The sequence below is a fragment of the Amblyraja radiata genome, chromosome 3 (genome assembly GCF_010909765.2).
Source record: "Amblyraja radiata isolate CabotCenter1 chromosome 3, sAmbRad1.1.pri, whole genome shotgun sequence".
NCBI classification, from domain to species: Eukaryota; Metazoa; Chordata; class Chondrichthyes; order Rajiformes; family Rajidae; genus Amblyraja; species Amblyraja radiata.
Genome location: NC_045958.1, coordinates 113,234,766 through 113,256,981, shown reverse-complemented (window position 1 = coordinate 113,256,981; position 22,216 = coordinate 113,234,766). Strand labels below are relative to the sequence as shown.

The window sequence follows — 22,216 nt, the reverse complement described above, 5'->3', positions numbered from 1 at the left end:
CACTTATGACCTTATGAGACACTAATCCTATTTCTATTCTCTTCATAATTCACTCAATTTCTTCCAGATTATACCCCTCAACTACACAGTAAATTAGACTTACATTGGCAAAGTAACCTAGCAACTGGAACATCTTTGGAAAGGGGAGTAGGCCACACTACCCCTTAAGCCTGCCCTGCCTTTCACTATGAACTTATGATCCTACACAAACTAGGAACAATGTACTCTTAATTCTACTCCTATCACTTATGATCTTATGATCTAATTATCATGGGCTAATTGATGCTGGCTTCAACTTTCCTATTGTCACTTGCTCCCCATAAACCTCAATTCCTTGATTGTTTAAATATTTATCTATCTTTACCTTAAATATATTTTGTTTAGTTTTTAGTTTAGACGTACTGCGCAGAAACAGGCTCTTTGGCCCACTGAGTCCGTGCCGACCAGTGATCCCCATACACTAACACTATCCTACACACTAGGGACAATTTACAATTTTACCAATGCCAATGAACCAACAAACCTGTACGTCTTTGGAGTGTGGGAGGAAACCGGAGAAAACCCACGCAGGTCACGGGGAGAGTGTACAAACTCCGTACAGACAGCACCCGTGGTCAGGATTGAACCCGGGTCTCTGGCACTGTAAGGCTGCTACTCTACCGCTGCACCACCGTGCCTCCCTTAATATCTAGTGATCTGACCTCCAACACCCTCAGGGATAGGGAACTCCAGAGATTCACTTCCGTTCTGAGAGTAGAAATGTCTATGCTCTTCAATGACTGGTCATATGTTTTGTAGCCTGAATCGTGACTCTCCCACTAGCGGAAGGAACTGGAGCACCCAGAGGAAATCCACTCACAGGGAGAACAGTGTGCAAAGAAGGGTTCCGTACCGAAACGTCACCTATTCTTTTTCTCCGGAGATGCTGCCTGACCCACTGAGCTACCCCAGCACTTGGTGTCCACCTTTAGCATTCAGACAGCACTGGAGGTCAGGATTTCACCTGGATGGCCAGAGTTGTGAAGAGACAGGCTCCTTGAGACGTGTCACAATGTCACCCTCGTTATAAAATTCCTCAACTTGACCGCATCTTTGCTGCAAACTTTGCTCCAGCGAGTGGAATGTTATTGTGGTTAAATAAATGAAAGTTATCTCAGAAAACATTGCAAAATTGGGCACGTTGCCTCGCTGGAACAGAAGACCTCGTGTCTACTTGTTTGTTCGAAGCATCTGACTATAAAATCAAAAGCACTTCAATTTAACTAATCTCAGTAAAAATCGGGTTCAATCTCGGGTGTTCATATTCCAGTTACAGTAACTGAATAACACAGAACGTGGAATAGTTTAGGACAGGAACAGACACTTTGGCCCACAATGTGTCGACTATGATGCCAAGTTAAACCAATTGTCTCTGCCTGAACGTGATCCATATCTTCCCCATTCCCTACATATCCATGTGTCTATGTAAAATCCTCTTAAATATTTAGTTGAGTTCAGTTTATTATCATGCGTGCCGTGGTACAATGAAAAGATTTTGTTGGGCGCTATCCAGTCAAAGTGTAAAGACTACATTGTATCAGTGAAGGGCCTGTCTCACTTACGCGACTTTTTTGGTGGCTGCCGGCACCCGTCATAGGTCACCGAAAATGTTCAATATGTTGAAAATTCAGCGGTGAAAGAATATGTGATTCCGTTCCATTCTGTTTTGTAGTTTGTTTGGTTGTTTGTTTGTTTGTCTTTTTGCACAAAGTCCGCGAGCAATGCCACTTTTCATTTCACTGCACATCTCGTATGTGTATGTGACGAATAAACTTGACTTGACTTGAACAGAAAGACACTACGACTCTTTGGGTAACTAGGAGACTACTCACGACCGTACAGGCGACACCCTGGCAACATGTCGTGAGTAGTCGCCCAAAGAGGCGTACCTTGTTCTGGTAGCCACTAGATTTTCAACATGCCGAAAAAGTCGCGTAAGTGGGACAGGCCCTTAATTAAGGGCAGATTAATTTTCCCAGTCACACAATTGAGTCTGACTTCAACCCCTAATTTTATTTCTGCCTAAGAATTAAGAGCCAATTAATTTAATTCGAATGCCTCATTCAAGGGTGGGCTGTCTTCTAAGACAGGTTTGGATCAAGAAATTTGACCCGAGCTCGTAAGGCTATACACCCCCCCCCCTAAATCTTCTGCAAGATCAGCAAGATACACATAGTTTAGTTGAGTTGAGTTTTTTTTTAATTCTTTATTTTGAAAAGAATAAAAGAATACAAAGCAAGTGTGAAACAGCATACAAAAAAACAAAACAAGAATATTTATAAAGTGTCATAAACAATATCTATAAATAAATGAAATCGTATGTGTCCGAAAAGGAGCAGGAAGAAGCCAAAGCTTATTAATTTCCACCCCTTATTCAACTGCTTATAATTATCTTATACAAATTTAGCAGCTATATGTACACCATATGTACACCAGCAGCTATATAATGCACCAAATTATTTACATTTATACACTAATCAAATATTTACAAAGCCATACAAAAAAAGAGAGAAAAAAAGAAAAGAAAAAACCCTCATATACTATACAGTATCTCTTAGTCATATATACAACCCATCACCCTATAATCACCCTTCCCAATACAGTTGAGTTTATTGTCACGTGTACCGAGGTTCAGCGAAAAGCTTTTGTTGCGTGCTAGCCAGTCAGCAGAAAGACAATATGATTACAATCGAGCCATCCACAGTGTACAGATACATGAATAACGTTTAGTGCAAAATAACGTTCAGTTACGTCTGATTAAAGATAGTGCATGGGTCTCCAATGAGGTAGATAGTAGGCAATATCATATCTGCCTCCACCATCACCCCTGGCAGCTCATTCCAGGCACCCACCACTTTGAACAGAGACCTCTACCATTATACTTCAGAGTAGAAACAAGGAACTGCAGATGTTGCTTTACAAAATGGCACAAAGTGCTGGAGTATCTCAGCTCAAGCTACATCTGTGGAGAACATGGATAGGTGATCTTTGGGTCTGGACCCTTCTTCATTCTTCACATCCATACTTGCTCTTCAGGAGCCTTGTCCTGTTCAAAGTACAAGCATTTCATTGTTCCGTTTCAGGACAAATGACAATAAAACACTCTTAACTCTTGACGTGGTCAGGATGCTTTCCAAAGGGATTTGTTTTGTGGAACCAACCAGGGAACTGGTTTGGAACAGAAAATAGGTGCAGGAGTAGGCCATTTGGCCCTTCGAGCCAGCGCCATTCTATTTGATCATGGCTGATCATCCAAAATGAGTACCCCGTTCCTGCTTTCTCCCCATATCTCTTGATTCCGTTGGCCCTAAGAGATAAATCTAACTGTCTCTTGAAAACATCCAGTGAATTGGCCTCCACTGCCTTCAGTGGCAGAGAATTCCACAGATTCACAACTCTCTGGGTGAAGAAGAGTCCTGAATCCTGAATTCATCTCAGTCCTGAATGGCCTAACCCTTATTCTTTAACTGTGGATCAGGTCAATAGACAATAGGTGCAGGAGTAGGCCATTTGGCCCTTCGAGCCAGCACCGCCATTCAATGTGATCATGGCTGATCATTCCCAATCAGTACCCCGTTCCTGCCTTCTCCCCATATCCCCTGACTCCGCTATCTTTAAGAGCCCTATCTAGCTCTCTTTTAAAAGCATCCAGAGAACCCGCCTCCACCGCCCTCTGAGGCAGAGAATTCCACAGACTCACCACTCTCTGTGAGAAAAAGTGTTTCCTCATCTCCGTTCTAAATGGCTTACTCCTTATTCTTAAACTGTGGCCCCTGGTTCTGGACTCCCCCAACATCGGGAACACGTTTCCTGCCTCTAGCGTGTCCAAACCCTTAACAATCCTATATGTTTCAATGAGATACCCTCTCATCCTTCTAAACTCCAGAGTGTCAAAGTCATACTGACAGGATCGATTATCATCTCACAGTAATGGATTCTCCAAGGAAGAGTGATTATAACACGATAGAATTCCATATCCATTTTGGCCACGGAAACCCAGATGAAGCTAGTGACTTTATTAAAGGCTGCACCATATAAAAGCGGAGTTGGCTGAAGTGGATAGCGGAGCTAGCTTATAGGGTAAGATGGTCGATAAGCAGAGGCAGATATTTAAAAAGAAATGTCATAACCCTGAACAAAGATAGGTCTGATTGGGAAATAAAGACTGTAAAGAGATGAATGATCCCTTTATGTCTCACTGAGGAAGTTAAGGATGTCATCGAATTTGAAAGGAAGCACATAATGTTGCATAAATTAGTGGTAGGCCAGGGAACCTGGAAAGATTTAGCAACAAGCAAAGCCTGACTAAAAGGATAATGACGAGGGAGGAAACAGATTACGAGAGTAAGCCGGAGAGAAATATGAAAATGGGAGCTTCACCGAGTATGTAAAAGGTAAGATAATAGCTAAAGATTTGGGTGGGGTGGCAAAGTGCTAAAATAGAGAATGCACAGAGACTGTAAAGAAATACTTGTACAGAATAAACAGGTTGGGCCGAAGGGCCTGTTTTTATTCCCTGATGTTCTATGTTGGGTGGGAGGTAATAGTGGGAAAATAAGGAAAGTGGAGAGACTGTAAAGAAATATTTGTACGCGATAAACATGATGGGCCAAAGGACCTGTTCCTGTTCTCCTGTCCCACTTAGGAAACCTGAACGGAAACCTCTGGAGACTTTGCACCCCACCCAAGGTTTCCGTGCGGTTCCCGGAGGTTGCAGGTGGTTGCCGGAGGTTGCAGGTAGTGGAAGCAGGTAGGGAGACTGGCAAAAACCTCCGAGAACCGCACGGAAACCTTGGGTGGGGTGCAAAGTCTCCAGAGATTCCCGTTCAGGTTTCCTAAGTGGAACAGGGGCATAGGAACTTCAGTTGCTGGTTCACAACGAAGGCAGACACAAAATGCTGAAGTAACTCAGCGGGACAGGCCGCATCTCTGGAGAGAAGGAACGGGTGATGTTACTGGGTCGTGACCCTTCTTCAGTCTGAAGAAGGGGTCTCAACCTGAAACGTCACCTATTCCTTCCCTCCAGAGTTGCTCCCTGTCCCGCTGAGTTACTCCAGCTTTTTCTGCCTATCTTCAGAAGCTCTAACGTTCCATGTTCTAAAGAGTTTTACGAAAACAATGAACAAACATACACCATTTCTGTTCTGCAGTCTCCAGATAGCTACAGAGATAGCAGTGAGGGCTGGTCTGAAGTATTGATTCAGCAGCCACACTAAGGAAAGCTTGAGAGTAGGCTGTTGCCACAGTAACTCGTGTTGGTATGTGGCAGCCCACTGTGTGTGTAAGTGATGACGAAGGCACCATATCCATGGGCCTGTGCCAGTGAGTGCACCTCTAATGGCGGCATGCGGAATTTCACGAGGGTACACTACAGTTCTGCAGGCTGGGGAAGATGAAAGACTGTTGACATTTCACACGATCGTACAAATATCCCATCTTCCTCCCTTTTCTCTGGGGCATTCAAACTGAAGAAATCATCTGTGGATTTTGGACTCCACCGAGTTAAAACAGAATTTTCGGTTTGAAATCCACACTTCAAAAGAGATCAGAGCCAATTATTTTGATCGCACTTTAGAATGGAATGTGTAAGGTTGTAGATTTACGTTGCCCGAATTTGCACCACAGTCATGCTTGCTGATGGATTGCTTTCCTGCATCCCTCCCCCCCTTCCCCTTCCCCTTCCCTTCCCCTTCCCCCTTCCCCCTTCCCCTTCCCCTCCCCCCTTCCCCCTTCCTCCTTCCCCTTCCCCTTCCCTTCCCCTTCCCCCTCCCCCCTTCCCCTTCCCCTTCCGCTACCCCCCTTCCGCTACCCCCTTCCCCTTCCCCTTCCGCTACCCCCCTTCCCCTTCCACTACCCCCCTTCCCCTTCCCCTTCCGCTACCCCCTTCCGCTACCCCCTTCCCCTTCCCCCTTCCCCCTTCCCCTTCCCCTTCCTCTTCTCCCCCTCCTCCCCTTCCCCTTCTCCTTCTCCTTCCCCTTCCCCTTCCCCTTCCCCTTTCTCCTTCTCCTTCCCCTTCCCCTTCCCCTTCCGCTACCCCCTTCCCCTTCCCCTTCCGCTACCCCCTCCCCCTTCCCCCTTCCCCTTCCGCTACCCCCTTCCCCTTCCCCTTCCCCTTCCCCCTCCCCCCTTCCCCCTTCCCCTTCCGCTACCCCCTCCCCCTTCCCCTTCACCTCCCTCCTGTATGGAGTTTCTACGCTCTCCCAGTGACCGCGCGGGGTTTTCTCCGAGATCTTCAGTTTCCTCCCACACTCCAAAGACGTGCAGGTTTGTAGGTTAATTGGCTTAGTCTATGTGTAAATTGTCCCTAGAGTGTGCAGGATAGTGTTACTGGGCGGGGATCGCTGGTCGGTACGGACTCGGTAGGCCAAAGGGCGTGTTTCCGCGCTGTATCTCTAAAAAAAATCTAAACTAAAACTAAACTGAACCGAACTACACGTCTTTGAGATATCAGAGGAAACCCGTTCGGGTTGCAGGGAGAACGTGCAAACTCCACACAGGCAGCAGCCAAGGCCAGAATCCGACCTGGGTCCCTGGCACTGTGAGGCAGCAGTTCCACCAGCTGTAACCATGAGGATGTGATGGCACAAATAATATTCCTTCTTACTTTATGTTATGCTTCTGATGCACTTACTTCACAAATCTATCTTTTCTTAATTGATAGCGTAACGCCCATTCAGATTAAACATAGAGATTGTGACGTAAGTATGAAAGGGTCAGGATCCCATTAAATCCTTTATTTATAAAGGCAAGTGATCATATTGATGATGGCAGAACACAAGCACCTGCAGTCCTGTAAAGCACTGAAGCTGTTGCTGTGGAAAGATACCATCTAATATTGTTCTACACAATTTTCAAAAGTAACTGGCTGGTACACTTCAGACTCTTTAGTTTAGTCTAGAGATACAGTGCAGAAACAGGCCCCTCAGCCCACCGAGTCCTCACCGACCAGCGACCCCCACCCCCCGTACACTAACACCATCCTACGCACTAGGGACAATTTACAATTTTACCGAAGCCAATTAACCAACAAACCTGTACGGTTTTGGAGTGTGGGAGGAAACCGGAGCACCCGGAGAAAACCCACGCAGGTCACGGGGAAAACGACCAATCTACGTCCAGACAGCACCCATAGACAGGATCGAACCTGGGTCTCTGTCCGTTGTAAGGCAGCAACTCTACCGCTGCGCCACCGTGCCGCCACCAGAGTTGGTGAGGAACTGTTGCACACATTGATACGGACCGGGTAAGGACCGTGAGTTTCCTGCTTCAAAGAATTTCAGGACTTTCTGTGAGCATTGTGGGGTTTGCCCCAAAATGTTGCCCCACCCCTCCATCCACCCCTTCCCAACACACATGCTGCTCGACACACTGAGTTCTTCCAGCAGATTGCTTGTTGCCCCAGATTCCAGCTTCTGCTATCTCACGTCTCCACTCTGACAACATTGCAGTCACGATAACCAGCTTTTACTTCGGGACGTATTTTTAGTTTGTAGACGTACAGCGCAGAAACTGGCCTTTCGGCCCACCAGGTCCGCACCGACCAGCGATCCCCGCACACTAAAAGGGCTTTCTCATTGTGCGACCTGAAGCAAGACCTAACAAGATTTAACATCGTGGGAACCTTCTGCGATAGCAGTACGGCATTCGTGGACCACCGAGGACCTCCGTGGCGCTAACGGCAGGTAGTCGTGTGACTTGGTAAGGTCGGGAGAAAATTCAAACATTTTGGAATTTCTCCAAGAGTGTCTTGAGCAGCGTTGCAACATTGTATGGACGCAGATGCCAGTGCGATATCCGTGCGATATCCGTAATGACACTTGCGAATACCGTGGGAACTCCTGCGAACGGTAAACCCGGAAGCTGGACAGAAGGGACATAAGGTGAGTAAAAGAGGTGGTCTCAATATCGCCAATGGACCATGTGTCCATCGAGGACGTCCCACCTAATTGTCATTGTTTGAGAATCTTTTTCACAGTAAGACTTGCAGAGATGCCTCTCAGAAAATCGCAAAGAAAGGGGTCAAAGAAAGTCGGAAAGTTTTTAGCCATGCAGGTAAATGAGGAGGAAACTCAGCAAGAGAGACAGGTGGAGAGGCAAGAGGAGATGCCAGAGATACCACTGCCTGTGGGCTCCTTGGAGCAGGGAGAGGGTGATCAAGGTGGATTTGAGATTGCCTCCCCAGTAGCAGTTGCCTCCACAATATTCTCAGCAGACGAGAACATAAAGGTTAGATGGCAGAAGGTAAAGCCATATAACTTCAACAGGGAACAAGAGGGTGAACTGGTGGAGTGGTACCAATTCAATGAGATTCTCTATGACAAATCCAGAGAGGATTATAGAAATAGGGAGAGAAAGCGCAACCTGCTGGAGACGAAGGCTGCTGAGTATCCCCGGTGCTCATGTGAGTAACTATAACAATATATTAGTTTATGTACAGGAGAACAATTTAATGTTATCCATGATTTTAAAACATACAATGCTACAGATGTAAAAGTGCTGTTTTTGCAGTCACCTTTAATTTATCTTATAAGTTTGTCTGTTCCCTGCAGCTGCAATGTAAAAGTAGTGGCAGACAGCTTTTACACCCTCTTCGTTTGAAGTGGGAATCATCTCTTTTAGAGCCATAAAATAAATTATGCATGAGGTCCCAAATTATTCTTTAACTCATTAAAGAGCTCGGGTGAAATTCTGACAAAGTTTTTGAATGCACTTTTATCCTCTTCGCACAGCACATTAAGCAGTTGCTCATATTGTCCTAATTGAGGTCTCCGTTGAAACATGGGCTTAACCCAGTGAGACTTCCTCTTAATTATCTTTTTAATTAATCTCACCCTTCTGCCTTCACGCAAGCGTTTTCGATACACATGTTGCGCTAATGCATACAGCACGTCAATGAAAATAACAACCAGCCTGTACTCGAACCAACTTTGTATAGGCATGTCTGCAAATGAGACAATTCTACGAACGGAGGATATTTATATAGCGTGTGAAAAAAAAGTGACATCATTTGTGCCACGTGATTAACTACACTACAGTCCACGATGTTCATTCACGATTAACGGGAAAGATCGGGAGACGGACAAGTCAGTCGCACAAATGACAGAATTGCCGAGTACCGTGGGAACTCTTTATCGTGGGAACACTTTATCGTGCGGAACTCGTGCTGGACCACGACCACTTCACTCGGGTGACATCTTGCTTCAGGTCGCACCGTGAGAACTCGCCATAACACTATCCTGCACACACTAGGGACAATTTACAATTTTACCAAGCCAATTAACCTACAAACCTGTACATCATCGGGTGGCACCGCGTGCGGCAGCCTTGCCCGCAGTTTGTCTGTCCTTTCACCTTGTCCGTCCTTTTTGTTATTTTTAGTCTGTCTAAAAGTATGTTTTTGGAGGTTTTTATGTGGGTTTATTTGTGGGGGAGGTGGGGGGGAGAGGGGAAACTGTTCCACAGTCACTTCCTGGTCGAGGATGCGTTTTATTTCTCCGAGTCGCATCTTCGCAACCCCCTCGCGGCCTACCAACTGGATTGGCGCGGCCTTTCCTGCCGGAGACCAGCCAGAGCTTCAGCAGCACTGAATTCCATCGCAGCACTGAATTCCACACGGGGCATGTTCTCCCCGTGTCTTCTCCGCGGTCACGGGGAGAACGTACAAACTCGCCAAAGACAGCACACGTAGTCAGGATGGAACACGGGTCTCCATTGCTGCAAGCGTTGTAAGGCTGCAACTCTACCGCTGCGCCACCGTGGTCACCCGGCACATAGGACGTATTTCAGTTGGCAAATGGTTGACCCGTGAGTGCTCTTTGCAATGGTTCAGCAAAATCCTTTTATACTACTCACTCTTATAACATTTCTGCAATATTCGGATAAAACCTGTTGGTGATAGAAACATAGAAACATAGAGACATAGAAAATAGGTGCAGGAGGAGGCCATTCGGCTCTTCGAGCCAGCACCGCCATTCATTGTGATCATGGCTGATCGTCCCCAATCAATAACCTGTGCCTGCCTTTTCCCCATATCCCTTGATTCCACTAGCCCTTAGAGCTCTATCTAACTCTCTCTTAAATCCATCCAGTGACTTGGCCTCCAATGCCCTCTGTGGCAGGGAATTCCACAAATTCACAACTCTCTGGGTGAAAAAGTTTTTTCTCACCTCAGTCTTAAATGGCCTCCCCTTTATTCTAAGACTGTGGCCCCTGGTTCTGGACTCGCCCAACATTGGGAACATTTTTCCTGCATCTAGCTTGTCCAGTCCTTTTATAATTGTATATGTTTCTATAAGATGCCCCCTCATCCTTCTAAACTCCAGTGAATACAAGCCTAGTCTTATCACAAAAATGCTCAACGCTTGCGTGTCAAATTTCTCCCTACATTATTTAATGCAGTTATTTATGTTGAAAATGAATGAGTTACCATGTATATTTAAATAGCACTGGGAGGAATCCAGTGCAGATTCACTCAACTTGCCACTCAATGGGCACTTCCCACTCATCTCATTTTGAAATGTTTATTGAAATTAAAAGCTTAAACTAAAGAGGTCTATGACCTGCCTAGTCACGAGACAGTGATGTGAATTCATGTTCTCATCCATGTTCTCCAGAGATGCTGTCTGACCCACTGAATTACTCCAGCACTTTGTGTCCTTCTTTGTAAACAACGAGATGGTGATGAGAATTCGCTGTGGAACAAACATCGAGAGAGTCAAGAATGTTTTATTGTCATATGTCCCGGATGGGACAATGAAATTCTTACTTGCTGCAGCACAACAGAATATGTGAATATGTAAACAAAGTACATAACGGGAGAAGGTCCTACTTATCTGAATGGCGGCCGATTAGTAAAAGGGCAACGAGACCTGGGTGTCATGGTACTCCAGTCATTGAAAATAGGCATGCAGGTGCAGCAGGCAGTGAAGAAAGCGGATGGTATGTTAGCATTCATAGCAAAAGGATTTGAGTATAGGAGCAGGGAGGTTCTACTGCAGTTGTACAGGGTCTTGGTGAGACCACACCTGGAGTATTGCGTACAGTTTTGGTCTCCTAATCTGAGGAAAGGCATTCTTGCCACAGACGGAGTACACAGAAGGTTCACCAGACTGATTTGTGGGATGTCAGGACTTTCATATGAAGAAAGACTGGATAGACTCGGCTTGTACTCGCTAGAATTTAGAAGATTGAGGGGGGATCTTATAGAAAGCGGTTGGACAGGCTAGATGCAGGAAGATTGTTCCCGATGTTGGGGATGTCCAGAACAAGGGGTCACAGTTTAAGGATAAGGGGGAGATCTTTTAGGACCGAGATGAGAAAAACATTTTTCACACAGAGAGTAGTGAATCTCTGGAATTCTCTGCCACAGAAGGTACTTGAGGCCAGTTCATTGGCTATATTTAAGAGGGAGTTAGATGTTGCCCTTGTGGCTAAAGGGATCAGGGGATATAGAGAGAAGGCAGATACAGGATACTGAGTTGGATGATCAGCCATGCTCATATTGAATGGTGGTGCAGGCTCAAAGGGCCGAATGGCCTACTCCTGCACCTATGTTCTATGTTTATATGTTTCTACTTGCAAAAATGATGTTAGCTTGTGGGTTTATTTTGACTAGGAATATTAATGGCGTAGTCTAGGTCAGGTAACAAAGAAGTACACAATTCTAGAAGTAGAACCCAGGAACTGCAGCTGCTGGTTTGCAAAGTAGGAGACAAAATGCTGGAGTAACTCAGTGGGTCAGGCAGCATCTCTAAAGAACATGGATATGTGACATTTGGGGTCGAGACCTTTCTTCAGACTGATTGTAGAGGGGGGAGAAAGGTGGAAGCTGGGGGTATTCTGGGGAAAGGATACAAAGTGCTGGAGTAACTCAACGGGTTAGGCAGCATCCCTGGAGAACATGGATATGTGACGTTTTTGGTCAGACTGGAATCTGAAGAAGGATCCCGGCCCGAAATGTCACCCACCCTTTTTCTCCAGTGATGCTGCCTGACCCACTGAGTTAAGGGCCTGTCCCATGAGCATGCGACTGCATGCGGCAAGCGCGACCTAACATGGTCGCTTGAGCCGTACGGCCTCGCGGGGCCGGTCCCACTTCGATCGCCAGAGCCGTATGGAGTTGTGCGGAGCTGGTCCCGACATCGCGCGGGGCTCCGAAAAACTGACTGTGTTCAAAAATTCCGCGCGGCAACGGCCTGCCGGCCCGCAACCGCCTCAACGGGCATACGCAGCGTCTTGGCGCCATACGTCAGCGCGAACTTCCTGCGGACTTCGCTCAAACATCACGTCACTCACTCGACCTCCGCGCGGCCCCCGCTTCTGCTTTGGTCGCGCTTGCCGCATGCAGTCGCGTGCTCGTGGGACAGGCCCTTTACTCCGACACTCTGTGTCTATCTACATCGCTACCACAGAATGATATCACCTTGCACAGTTGGTGTGACTTGTGGTTATGTTTTATTCATGATCTAATTCTCTGACGTTAAGAGGAAGGCTACGACTGTCATTGGGTGGGAATAGTTTGATAATATATTTGTGGAATCACATTAATCACACGATGAGCCAAATGTGCTTATCTTAAGAGTTGAGAAAGCACCCTCCAATGTCATATGGATCATTGAGGTTCACTTAAGTGTTCAAGATTCATTATCTCCAGTGATTCAGTCAGCATTGGTGTCGTTTCCGGTAAGTGCTTTTATTATCTATCATGTGATTCAAACCTGACTCCGTGGAGATGTGGAGCAGCAGATTAAATGAGTTTGGGTTTAAGTGTTTTTATCTCACCTGGTTTAACTCGTTCTTTTTGTAGGTTTTGCTCATCTTTGGAAAAGAAGACAGCCAGAGTGATGGTTTCTGGTGGGCCTGCGATAAAGCTGGATACAAGTGTAACATCGCCCGCACACAGGAGTCTGCACTGGAATACTTCTTGGAGAAACACCATGAAATTATAATCATTGACAATCGACATACCAAATACTTCCATGCCGAGGCGATCTGCAAGTAAGCCAACAGCCCTACTGGTGGTGGCGTGCAGTACATCGGACATCTCTGTTCCTGAGGCCGGTTCTCTGGATGCTTTCAAGAGAGAGCTAGATAGGGCTCTTAAAAATAGCAGAGTCAGGGGATATGGGGAGAAGGCAGGAACGGGGTACTGATTGGGGATGATCAGCCATGATCACATTGAATGGTGGTGCTGGCTTGAAGGGCCGAATGGCCTCCTCCTGCACCAATTGTCTATTGTCTACTGAAATCCAGCTGCTTGGATAAGTTCATAAGTTCTAGGAGTAGAATTAGGCCATTCGGCCCTTCAAGTCTATTCCGCCATTCAATCATGGCTGATCTATCTTTCCCTCTCAACCCCATTCTCCTGCCTTCGCCCCATAACCCCTGACACCAGCACTAATCAAAACATTTGTCAATCTCCGCCTTAAAAAATATCCATTGACTTGGCCTCCACAGCCATCTGTAACAATGAATTCCACAGATTCACCACCCTCTGACTAAAAAAATTGCTTCTTATCTCCTTTCTAAAGTTATATATTTTATTCTGAGGCTATGGCCCCTAGTCCTAGACTCTCCCACTAGTGGAAATAACCTCTCCACATCCACTCTATCCAGGCCTTTCACTATTCTGTGAGTTTCATCCTTCAGGGGATATGGGGAGAAGGCAGGAACGGGGTACTGATTGGGGATGATCAGCCATGATCACATTAGACAATAGACAATAGACAATGGAAAATAGGTGCAGGAGTAGGCCATTTGGCCCTACAAGCCAGCACCATCATTCAATGTGATCATGGCTGATCATCCCCAATCAGTACCCCGTTCCTGCCTTCTCCCCATATCCCCTGACTCCGCTATCTTTAAGAGCCCTATCCAGCTCTCTCTTGAAACTATCCAGAGAACCGGCCTCCACCACCCTCTGAGGCAGAGAATTCCACAGACTCAAAACTCTCTGTGAGAAAAAGTTTCCTCATCTCTGTTCTAAATGGCTTACCCCTTATTCTTAAACTGTGGCCCCTGGTTCTGGACTCCCCCAACATCGGAAACATGTTTCCTGCCTCTAGCGTGTCCAAACCCTTAACAATCTTATATGTTTCAATAAGATACCCTCTCATCCTTCTCCAGTGATGGCTCGTAGGGCCGAATGACCTACTCCTGCACCTAATGTCTATTGTCTATTGTCTAAACTCCAGTGAGTATGGGCCCGGTTCGTTTAAACGGATGTTGGAATGAGGATAAGGGCTGAATTTGTAACGTGAGAGGAAGATAGAGAGAAGCAGTGCAGAAACAGGCCTTTGGCCCACTGAGTCCTTGCTGACCACCTATTTACACTTACTGTATCCGACACTATGTTCTATGTTCCATGAACATGGGTGGGTTTGCGATTAAAGGCTGGGCCCAAAGTGTTTCCATGTTTCACGCTCCCTTTAAGCTCACCAAGTTCACTGGAAAATGTATCATTCCGCTGTGTAAAACATGTGAAAAAAAATAGTGAAATATTATTTGTTGAGGTATTATTAATGCCACATGTCTGGAATATCTACTATTGGCATCATCAACGTCCCGAGAATTCCATAGTGTTTAGTTTAGGGATACAGTGCGGAAACAGGCCCCTTCGGCCCAGCAATTCCGTGCCGACCAGCTACACGCACACAGACACTATCCTCCATACACAAGGGACAATTTACAATTTTTCCCAAAGCCCAGCTAACCTACAAACCTGTACGTTTTTGGAGTGTGGGAGGAAAGCGGAGATCTCGGGGAAAACCCACGCAGGTCACTGGGAGAACGTACTGTGTAAACTTCATACAGACAGCACCCGTGGTCAGGATCGGGGTGGGAGATTGCAACCTTCACGTGGTCCGCCCTGTTTCGACAAATGCAATCAACCCGGTGTGCACAATCAAATCAGATCAAATAGAACAAGTTGTCCTACAAGTTGTCCTACAACTTTAGGCTGTGCACACCATACGCAAGAAGAAGAAGAAGAAGAAGAAGAAGAAGAAGAAGAAGAAGAAGAAGAAGAAGAAGAAGAAGAAGAAGAAGAAGAAGAAGAAGAAGAAGAAGAAGAAGAAGAAGAAGAAGAAGAAGAAGAAGAAGAAGAAGAAGAAGTCAAGATCGAGCCTGGGTCCCTGGCGCTGTAAGGCAGCAATGCCACCGCTGCACCACCGTGCCGCCCTTTGACACCATCTCACATTATTGGAGTTTTATTCTGATTCCGCAAACCTGAGCTGTCATTCGGTAAGATCATGTCTGATCTCCTCACTCGGTTCTGCTCTCCAGTCCGGTTCAGCACTCCTCGTCTCCCTGACCGTCCAACAGTCTAACGATCTCATCCCTGACTCGCATCTAATTTGGGCTGTGCACCGATTTCCCATCTGTGACATTTGATCCAGCTTCCTGCAATTCATCCATTCTCCCTAGTGTGCAGCCAAGGACTGAGTTGGACTGTTTGCCAGTCTGCTGAAGAAGATGCAGTCCTTTCATTGAATGCAGATGGATAGCATCTAACTTCCCGACTGCCAAGATACACAGCTAACATCCTAAGATCCATCCGTGCCTGTCACCATTCCTGGTGGTTCATCAGCTTGAAGGTGCAAGGAGAACATCTCCCGGTTATTTCCCGGGTGGCACAGCGGTAGAGTTGCCTTACAGCGCCAGAGACCCGAGTTCGATCCTGACTACAGGTGCCGTCTGCCTTGAGTTTGTACGTTCTCCCCGTGACCACATTGGTTTCCCCGGGCGCGCCGGTTCCCTCCCACATTCTAAAGACGTGCTGGTTTGTCGGATCATTGGCTTTCTGTAAATTGCCCCTAGAGTGTAGGATGCGAAAGTGGGATAACAATACAACTAGTGCACGGGCGATCGTTGGTGGGCGCGGACTTGGTGGGCTATAGGGCCTGTTTCCACGGTGTATCTCTAAACTAATCTAAACTAAATGTTCTCTCATTCTCTCTGATTTCCTTGGCTTTTCGTCAATCCTAGGAGTTTACATGGGCAGGGTGAGGGGACAGAGAAATAATGTGAGTAGAAAGGATGGAGAACAAGGAAGGAGAGACAAGGACTTTAAGACTTTTGCCTTCCATCACAGTGAGGAGGTTCCTGGTAGACTCACTGTGGTGGATGTTAAACCGTGTTCATTGTGTGTTCTGTCATTTTATTTATTTATTTATTTATTTGTTATGTCTGCAGGGTACGTAATTTCGTTCAAACTGGAGATAGTTTGAATGACAATAAAGGATACTGGACTTGACTTGACTTGGGGGGGGGGGGGGACAGGAGAAGAGGGCAGATGAGAGCTCGGGCAAGGAGAATGTGCCAGGGGAGGAATAGACCGGGTAGAGTCTTTTACCCAGAATAGGGGAATCAAGGACTAGAGGACAGGTTCAAGGTGAAGGGGAAAAGATTTAATAGGAATCCGAGGGGTAACTGTTTCACACAGAGGGTGATGGGTGCATGGAACAAGCTGCCAGAGGAGGTAGTTGAGGCTGGGATTATCCCATCGTTTAAGAAACTGTTAAACAGGTACATGGATAGGACACGTTCGGAGGGTTATGGACCAAGCGCAGGCAAGTGGGACTAGTGTAGCTGGGACATTGCTGGCCGGAGGTACACAAAAATGCTGGAGAAACTCAGCGGGTGCAGCAGCATCTATGGAGCGAAGGAAATAGGCGACGTTTTGGGCCGAAACCCTTCTTCCTTCGCTCCATAGATGCTGCTGCACCCGCTGAATTTCTCCAGCATTTTTGTGTACCTTCGATTTTCCAGCATCTGCATTTCCTTCTAAAACACATTGTTGGCCGGTGTGGACGAGTTGGGCCGAAAGGCCTGTTTCCACACTGTATCATTCTACGACTCTATCGGGATGTTCTGACTATTTTCGTGTGGACGTGTATGATGGAATTTTCTTTTTCTCAAATCGCAGATCAATTCGAGCGACAAAGCCAGGAGAAAATACGGTGATCCTGGTCGTAGTTCCCCAGATGTAAGTACACCATACATCACTGTCTTGAACATCTACAGGTGTACAGTTGAGAGCATATTGACTGGTTGCATCACGGCCTGGTTCGGCAACTTGAGCGCCCAGGAGGGAAGAACACTGCCCAGTCCATCACCGGCTCTGAGCTCCCCACCATCGAAGGGATTTACCGGAGTCGCTGCCTCAAAAAGGCAGCCAGCATGATCAGAGGCCCACACCATCCTGGCCACACATTCATTTCACCGCTGCCATCGGGAAGAAGATACAGGAGCTTACTGTACATACAGCTTCTTCCCGACAATCATGAGGCCTCCTCCATTGTCAGAGTGAGGCTAATCGCAAATTGGAAGAACAACATCTCATATTTCACTTGGGCAGCTTACAGCCCAGTGGTATGAATATTGATTTCTCTAACTTCAAGTAACCCCTCTCTCTCCATCCCTCCCCCACCCAAGTTGCCAATCTCACCTAACAATAGCCTGTTTCCTTTATCATCATTACTTTTTGCATATCTTTCATTCATTTGTTCTATCTCTACATCACTGTCCATATCTCTCATTTCCCTTTCACCCGACTAGTCCAAAGAAGGGTCTCGACCCGAAACGTCACCTATTCCTTTTCTCCAGAGATGCTGCCTGCCGCAGTTACTCCAGCATTTTGTATCAGTCTTCAAGCCAGTGTCATGTTAACTTTTCCTTAAATGCTAAGTCCATCTTGTGTCTATCTCAGGTTACTAAACATTACAAACATTACAATTTAAGCTCTGAACTATATAGGTTTGAGGACAGACAAAAATGCTGGAGAAACTCAGCGGGTGAGGCTCCAGAATTTTTGTCTACCTTCGGTTTTCCAGCATCGTGGTAGGCAGGATCACGAGTAACAACGAGGCCGCCTACAGGACAGAGGTAGAGAACCTGGTGAGCTGGAGCCGTGAGAACAACCTGATCCTCAACGCAAAAAAAACAAAGGAGATGATCCTGGACTTCAGGAGGAGACCGAAGACCTTCGTCCATCAGCCCATCACCATTAACGGCGAGACAGTGGAGGCTGTGCAGAACATCAGGTACCTCGGGGTCAACATCAGCCACGACCTGACCTGGACCGTCAACATCACGGCGACGGCCAAGAAAGGACTTCAAAGGCTTCACTTCCTGAGGTGCTTGAAGAGGGCACGTCTCCCACAACAGCTGCTGGTGAGCTTCTACAGGTCAGCCATCGAGTCAGTTCTCACATACTGCATCACAGTATGGTACTCTGGCTGCACCGCAGAGAACAGGAAAGCTCTCGAACGCGTCATTAAGACTGCTGAGAGGATCACTGGCACCCAGCTCCCCAGTCTGGAGGACATCTACCGGACCCGCTGCATCCGGAGGGTCAAGGGCATCATTAGAGACAGCACACACCCTGGACACTGTCTCTTCACCCCCCTGCCCTCAGGAAGACGATACAGGACACTGAGCGCCCGCACGACAAGACTGAAAAACAGCTTCTACCATAGAGCTGTGACACTACTGAACTCTATCCCCCTCCCACACTGATCCCCCCGCTCTCTCTCACACACCCGCCAATACTCCTGTATGTTTATGGTTATAGTTTAAAAAATTTTAATAGTTCTTTTTTTAAATTGTATTTTTATACTTATATTCTTGTGCAGCTGGAGGACTGCTCCAACAGAATTTTGTTGTCTTGTACAATGACAATAAAGATTATCTTATCTTATCTCTTATCTGCAGTTCCTTCTTAAACATAGATTTGGGGGCATTTGTTTTGTCCTTTTGCACTAATTTTATTTTGTTTGTTTGTTATTTTTTTTTTAATATTATATTTGTTATATCTTGTTTGTTATTTTGTGTGTGTGTGTGTGTGTGTGTGTGTGTGTGTGTGTGTGTGTGTGTGTGTGTGTGTGTGTGTGTGTGTGTGTGTATGTGTGTGTGTGTGTGTGCGTGCGTGCCTGCGTGCGTGCGTGCGTGCGTGTGTGTGTGTGTGTGCGTGCGTGTGTGTGTGTTCAGTATATATACTTTTCCTTCTCATTTATTATATTGTTTACAGAGTACTGTGTTTACATATTCTGTTGTGCTGCTGCAAGTAAGAATTTCAGTGTTCTGCCTGGGACATACAGTATGACAATGAAACACTCTTGACTATATCACTGCATGGCCACTATTCCTACTATGGGACCAGAGTCAGCCAAATCAAGGGTGTTCCCTGTTTGTCCAAGTTCTATGCTCAAAGGTTGTCATGGATATGCATTGACGTACAGTACATGTTAATCTCTGCGGATTTAGCACTCTTGTATCTGTTATACTGCTGGGCTAGAACCTCATTCTCTTTGCCCGGGGAATGAATTCCATCATATTTCCAGCAATTAATTTTATTTTTTCATATTTCCTTACAACAGGGAATGAGATTATTTGGCCCATCTAATATAAGGTAGTATTTAGAGCAAAATCATCAGTCCCATTCCCCAACTCAGTCCCATTCCTGACTTATTCTCCACGCATAAAACTCAGTCCAAATCCACACTTATTTCTCTATAACCTATTCACCCCCACCAACCCATTAATACTGTATTATTTTACATAGAAACATAGAAAATAGGTGCAGGAGTAGGCCATTCGCCCTTCGAGCCTGCACCGCCATTCAATATGATCATGGCTGATCATCCAGCTCAGTATCCCGTACCTGCCTTCTCTCCATACCCTCTGATCCCTTTAGCCACAAGGGCCACATCTAACTCCCTCTTAAATATAGCCAATGAACTGGCCTCGACTACCTTCTGTGGCAGAGAGTTCCAGAGGTTCACCACTCTCTGTGTGAAAAATGTTTTTCTCATCTCGGTCCTAAAGGATTTCCCCCTTATCCTTAAGCTGTGACCCCTTGTCCTGGACTTTCCCAACATCGGGAACAATCTTCCTGCATCTAGCCTGTCCAACCCCTTAAGAAGTTTCTATAAGATCCCCCTCAACAGTACCAGAGATCTGGGTTTGATCCTAACTACAGGTGCTGTCTGTATGGTGTTTATACATTCTCCCTGTGATCGCTTCCTCCCACACTCCACAGACGTACAGGTTTGTAGGATAATTGGCTTCTGTAAATTGTCCCTAATGTGTAAGATCATGTACGGGTCAGTGCGGGCTTGGTGGGCTGAAGGTCCTGTTTCCATGTCGTATCTCTAAAGTCTAAATCTCCTTTAATCTTTGCCACTCTCACCTTAAAGCTATGTTGTCCAGTATTTGATATTTCACTCGTGGGAAAAAAAGTTCCTGACTGTCTGACCTATCTCTCTCTGCCTCACATAATTTTATATACCTCCATCAGGTCTCCCCTCAACCTCTGGTATTCCTATGAAAACAATCCAAGTCTGTCCAAGCTCAACCTGTTGTGAATAGCCAGGCATCATTCTGATAAACCTCCTCTGCACATTTTCCATAGCCCCCTCATGCTTCCTGTAATGGGGTCACAATGCAATGCTCCAAATGTGGCCTAAATAAAGTCCTCAATACTGCATCATGATTTCCTGACTCTAAAGGGCCTGTCCCACTTGGCGATTTTTTCAGCGACTGCCGGCATCCTTGACTGACGTATCAGGCCACCGAAAAATTTGCGGCGTGATGCACACGGCGTGATGGCGTTTGTTGTGCGGTGTTTTTTCAAGTGTCGCAACATTTTTTTTTGGTCGCCGCTGGATTTTGAGATATTCAGAATCTTTTGGTGACACCGGCAGTCGCCGAAAAGATTGCCAAGTGGGACAGGCCCTTAACTCAGTGCATCGAGCTCTGCAAGCAGGCCTACCATATACCTTCTACATCACCCAGTGAGATATAGCAAAATCAACCCCAGTGGTTCAGATGAGTTTAGTTTATTGTCACATGTACCGTGGTACAGTGAAAAGCTTTCGTTGCGTGCTGACCAGTCAGCGGAAAGACAATACATGATTACAATCAAGCCGTCTGCAGTGTACAGATACTGTACGTGATAATAGGAACAACATGAATAACGTTTAGTGCAAGATATAGTCCAGTAAAGTCCAATCAAAGATATTTAAGATATTTAAGAAGGAACTGCAGATCCTGGAGAAGGGTTTCAGCCCGAAACGTTGCCTATTTCCTTCGCTCCATAGATGCTGCTGCACCCGTTGAGTTTCTCCAGCATTTTTGTCTACCTCCGATCAAAGATAGTCTGGTCTCCAATGAGGTAGATAGTAGTTCAGGACAGCTCTCTACTTGTTGGTAGTATGGTTCAGTTGCCTGATAACAGCTGGGAAGAAACTGTCCCTGAATCTGGAGGTGTGCGTTTTCACACTTCTGTACCCCTTGCCTGATGGGAGAGGGGAGAAGAGGGAGTGGCCGGGGTGTGACTCATCCTTGATTACACTGCTGGCCTTGCCGAAGCAGCGTGCGGTATAAATGGTTTATGGTTAAATGAAATGGTATGGTTTATAAACCTGTCAGATGGGACGCCTTACCCAGAGAAATTATATATTTTTGTATCTTCCTACAGGTGTAATGATCAAGAGGAGACTTCTGTCTTGTCGATCCTCAATGCTGGCTTTAACAGGGTAGGAAATTCTGTCATTATTGCATCCCAATATTTTGTTTCATGTTTTCCAAAATGTAGCTGAAAACAGTTTGAGTTTTAGATGTGGTTGGATTGATGGTGTATGAAGGACGGGGATAGGGTAACAGAACTTCATCTTTCTTCCCTGTTGTGCATCTGCATTTGACATGACACAAAATGCTGGCTGTCCTCAGAGGGTCAGGCAGCACCTGTGGAGGGAATGGACATGCAATATTTCGCTGATTCACAGATTCCCCGACCAGGTACCGCACAGATGCTGCCTGGCCCGCTGAGTTGCTCCAGCACTTGGTGTTTTGCTGAAGATTCCAGCATCTGCAGTTCCTTGTTTCAGTGTCTGCATCTGTTACTTGGGTCTGCATCTGTAACATCTCCTGTCGGTGTAAACATCGTAACCATGTTAATGGGTAGAGTCGGTCCAGCCATTGGGGGAGGCTGCCTGCCAATGTGGTAGCGGGCACACTCTGGAGAAGTGGTCCTGGTTTTTGATAGATCTATTAGTTCAAATACTGGATTGTCCTCCCGAGTCGAGGCGCTGCGCATGGCGTCAAGGCGGCTGCGGGCCGGCAGGCCGTTGCCGCACGGAATTTTTGAACACGGTCAGTTTTTCGGAGCTCCGCGCGA

At 46.3% G+C, this 22,216-nt stretch overlaps 1 protein-coding gene across 1 annotated transcript in view; it reads left to right on the top strand.

Annotated features, from left to right (window-relative positions):
• The window catches only part of pde8b (phosphodiesterase 8B), a 217,728-nt gene that overhangs the window by 114,907 nt on the left and 80,605 nt on the right, over positions 1–22,216 (top strand). Inside the window, exons 3-5 of the mRNA XM_033018611.1 lie at positions 12,845–13,035; positions 16,964–17,023; positions 21,518–21,575. Of these exons, the coding sequence (XP_032874502.1) occupies positions 12,845–13,035; positions 16,964–17,023; positions 21,518–21,575 (309 nt within the window). The remainder of the gene's footprint in view (positions 1–12,844; positions 13,036–16,963; positions 17,024–21,517; positions 21,576–22,216) is intronic.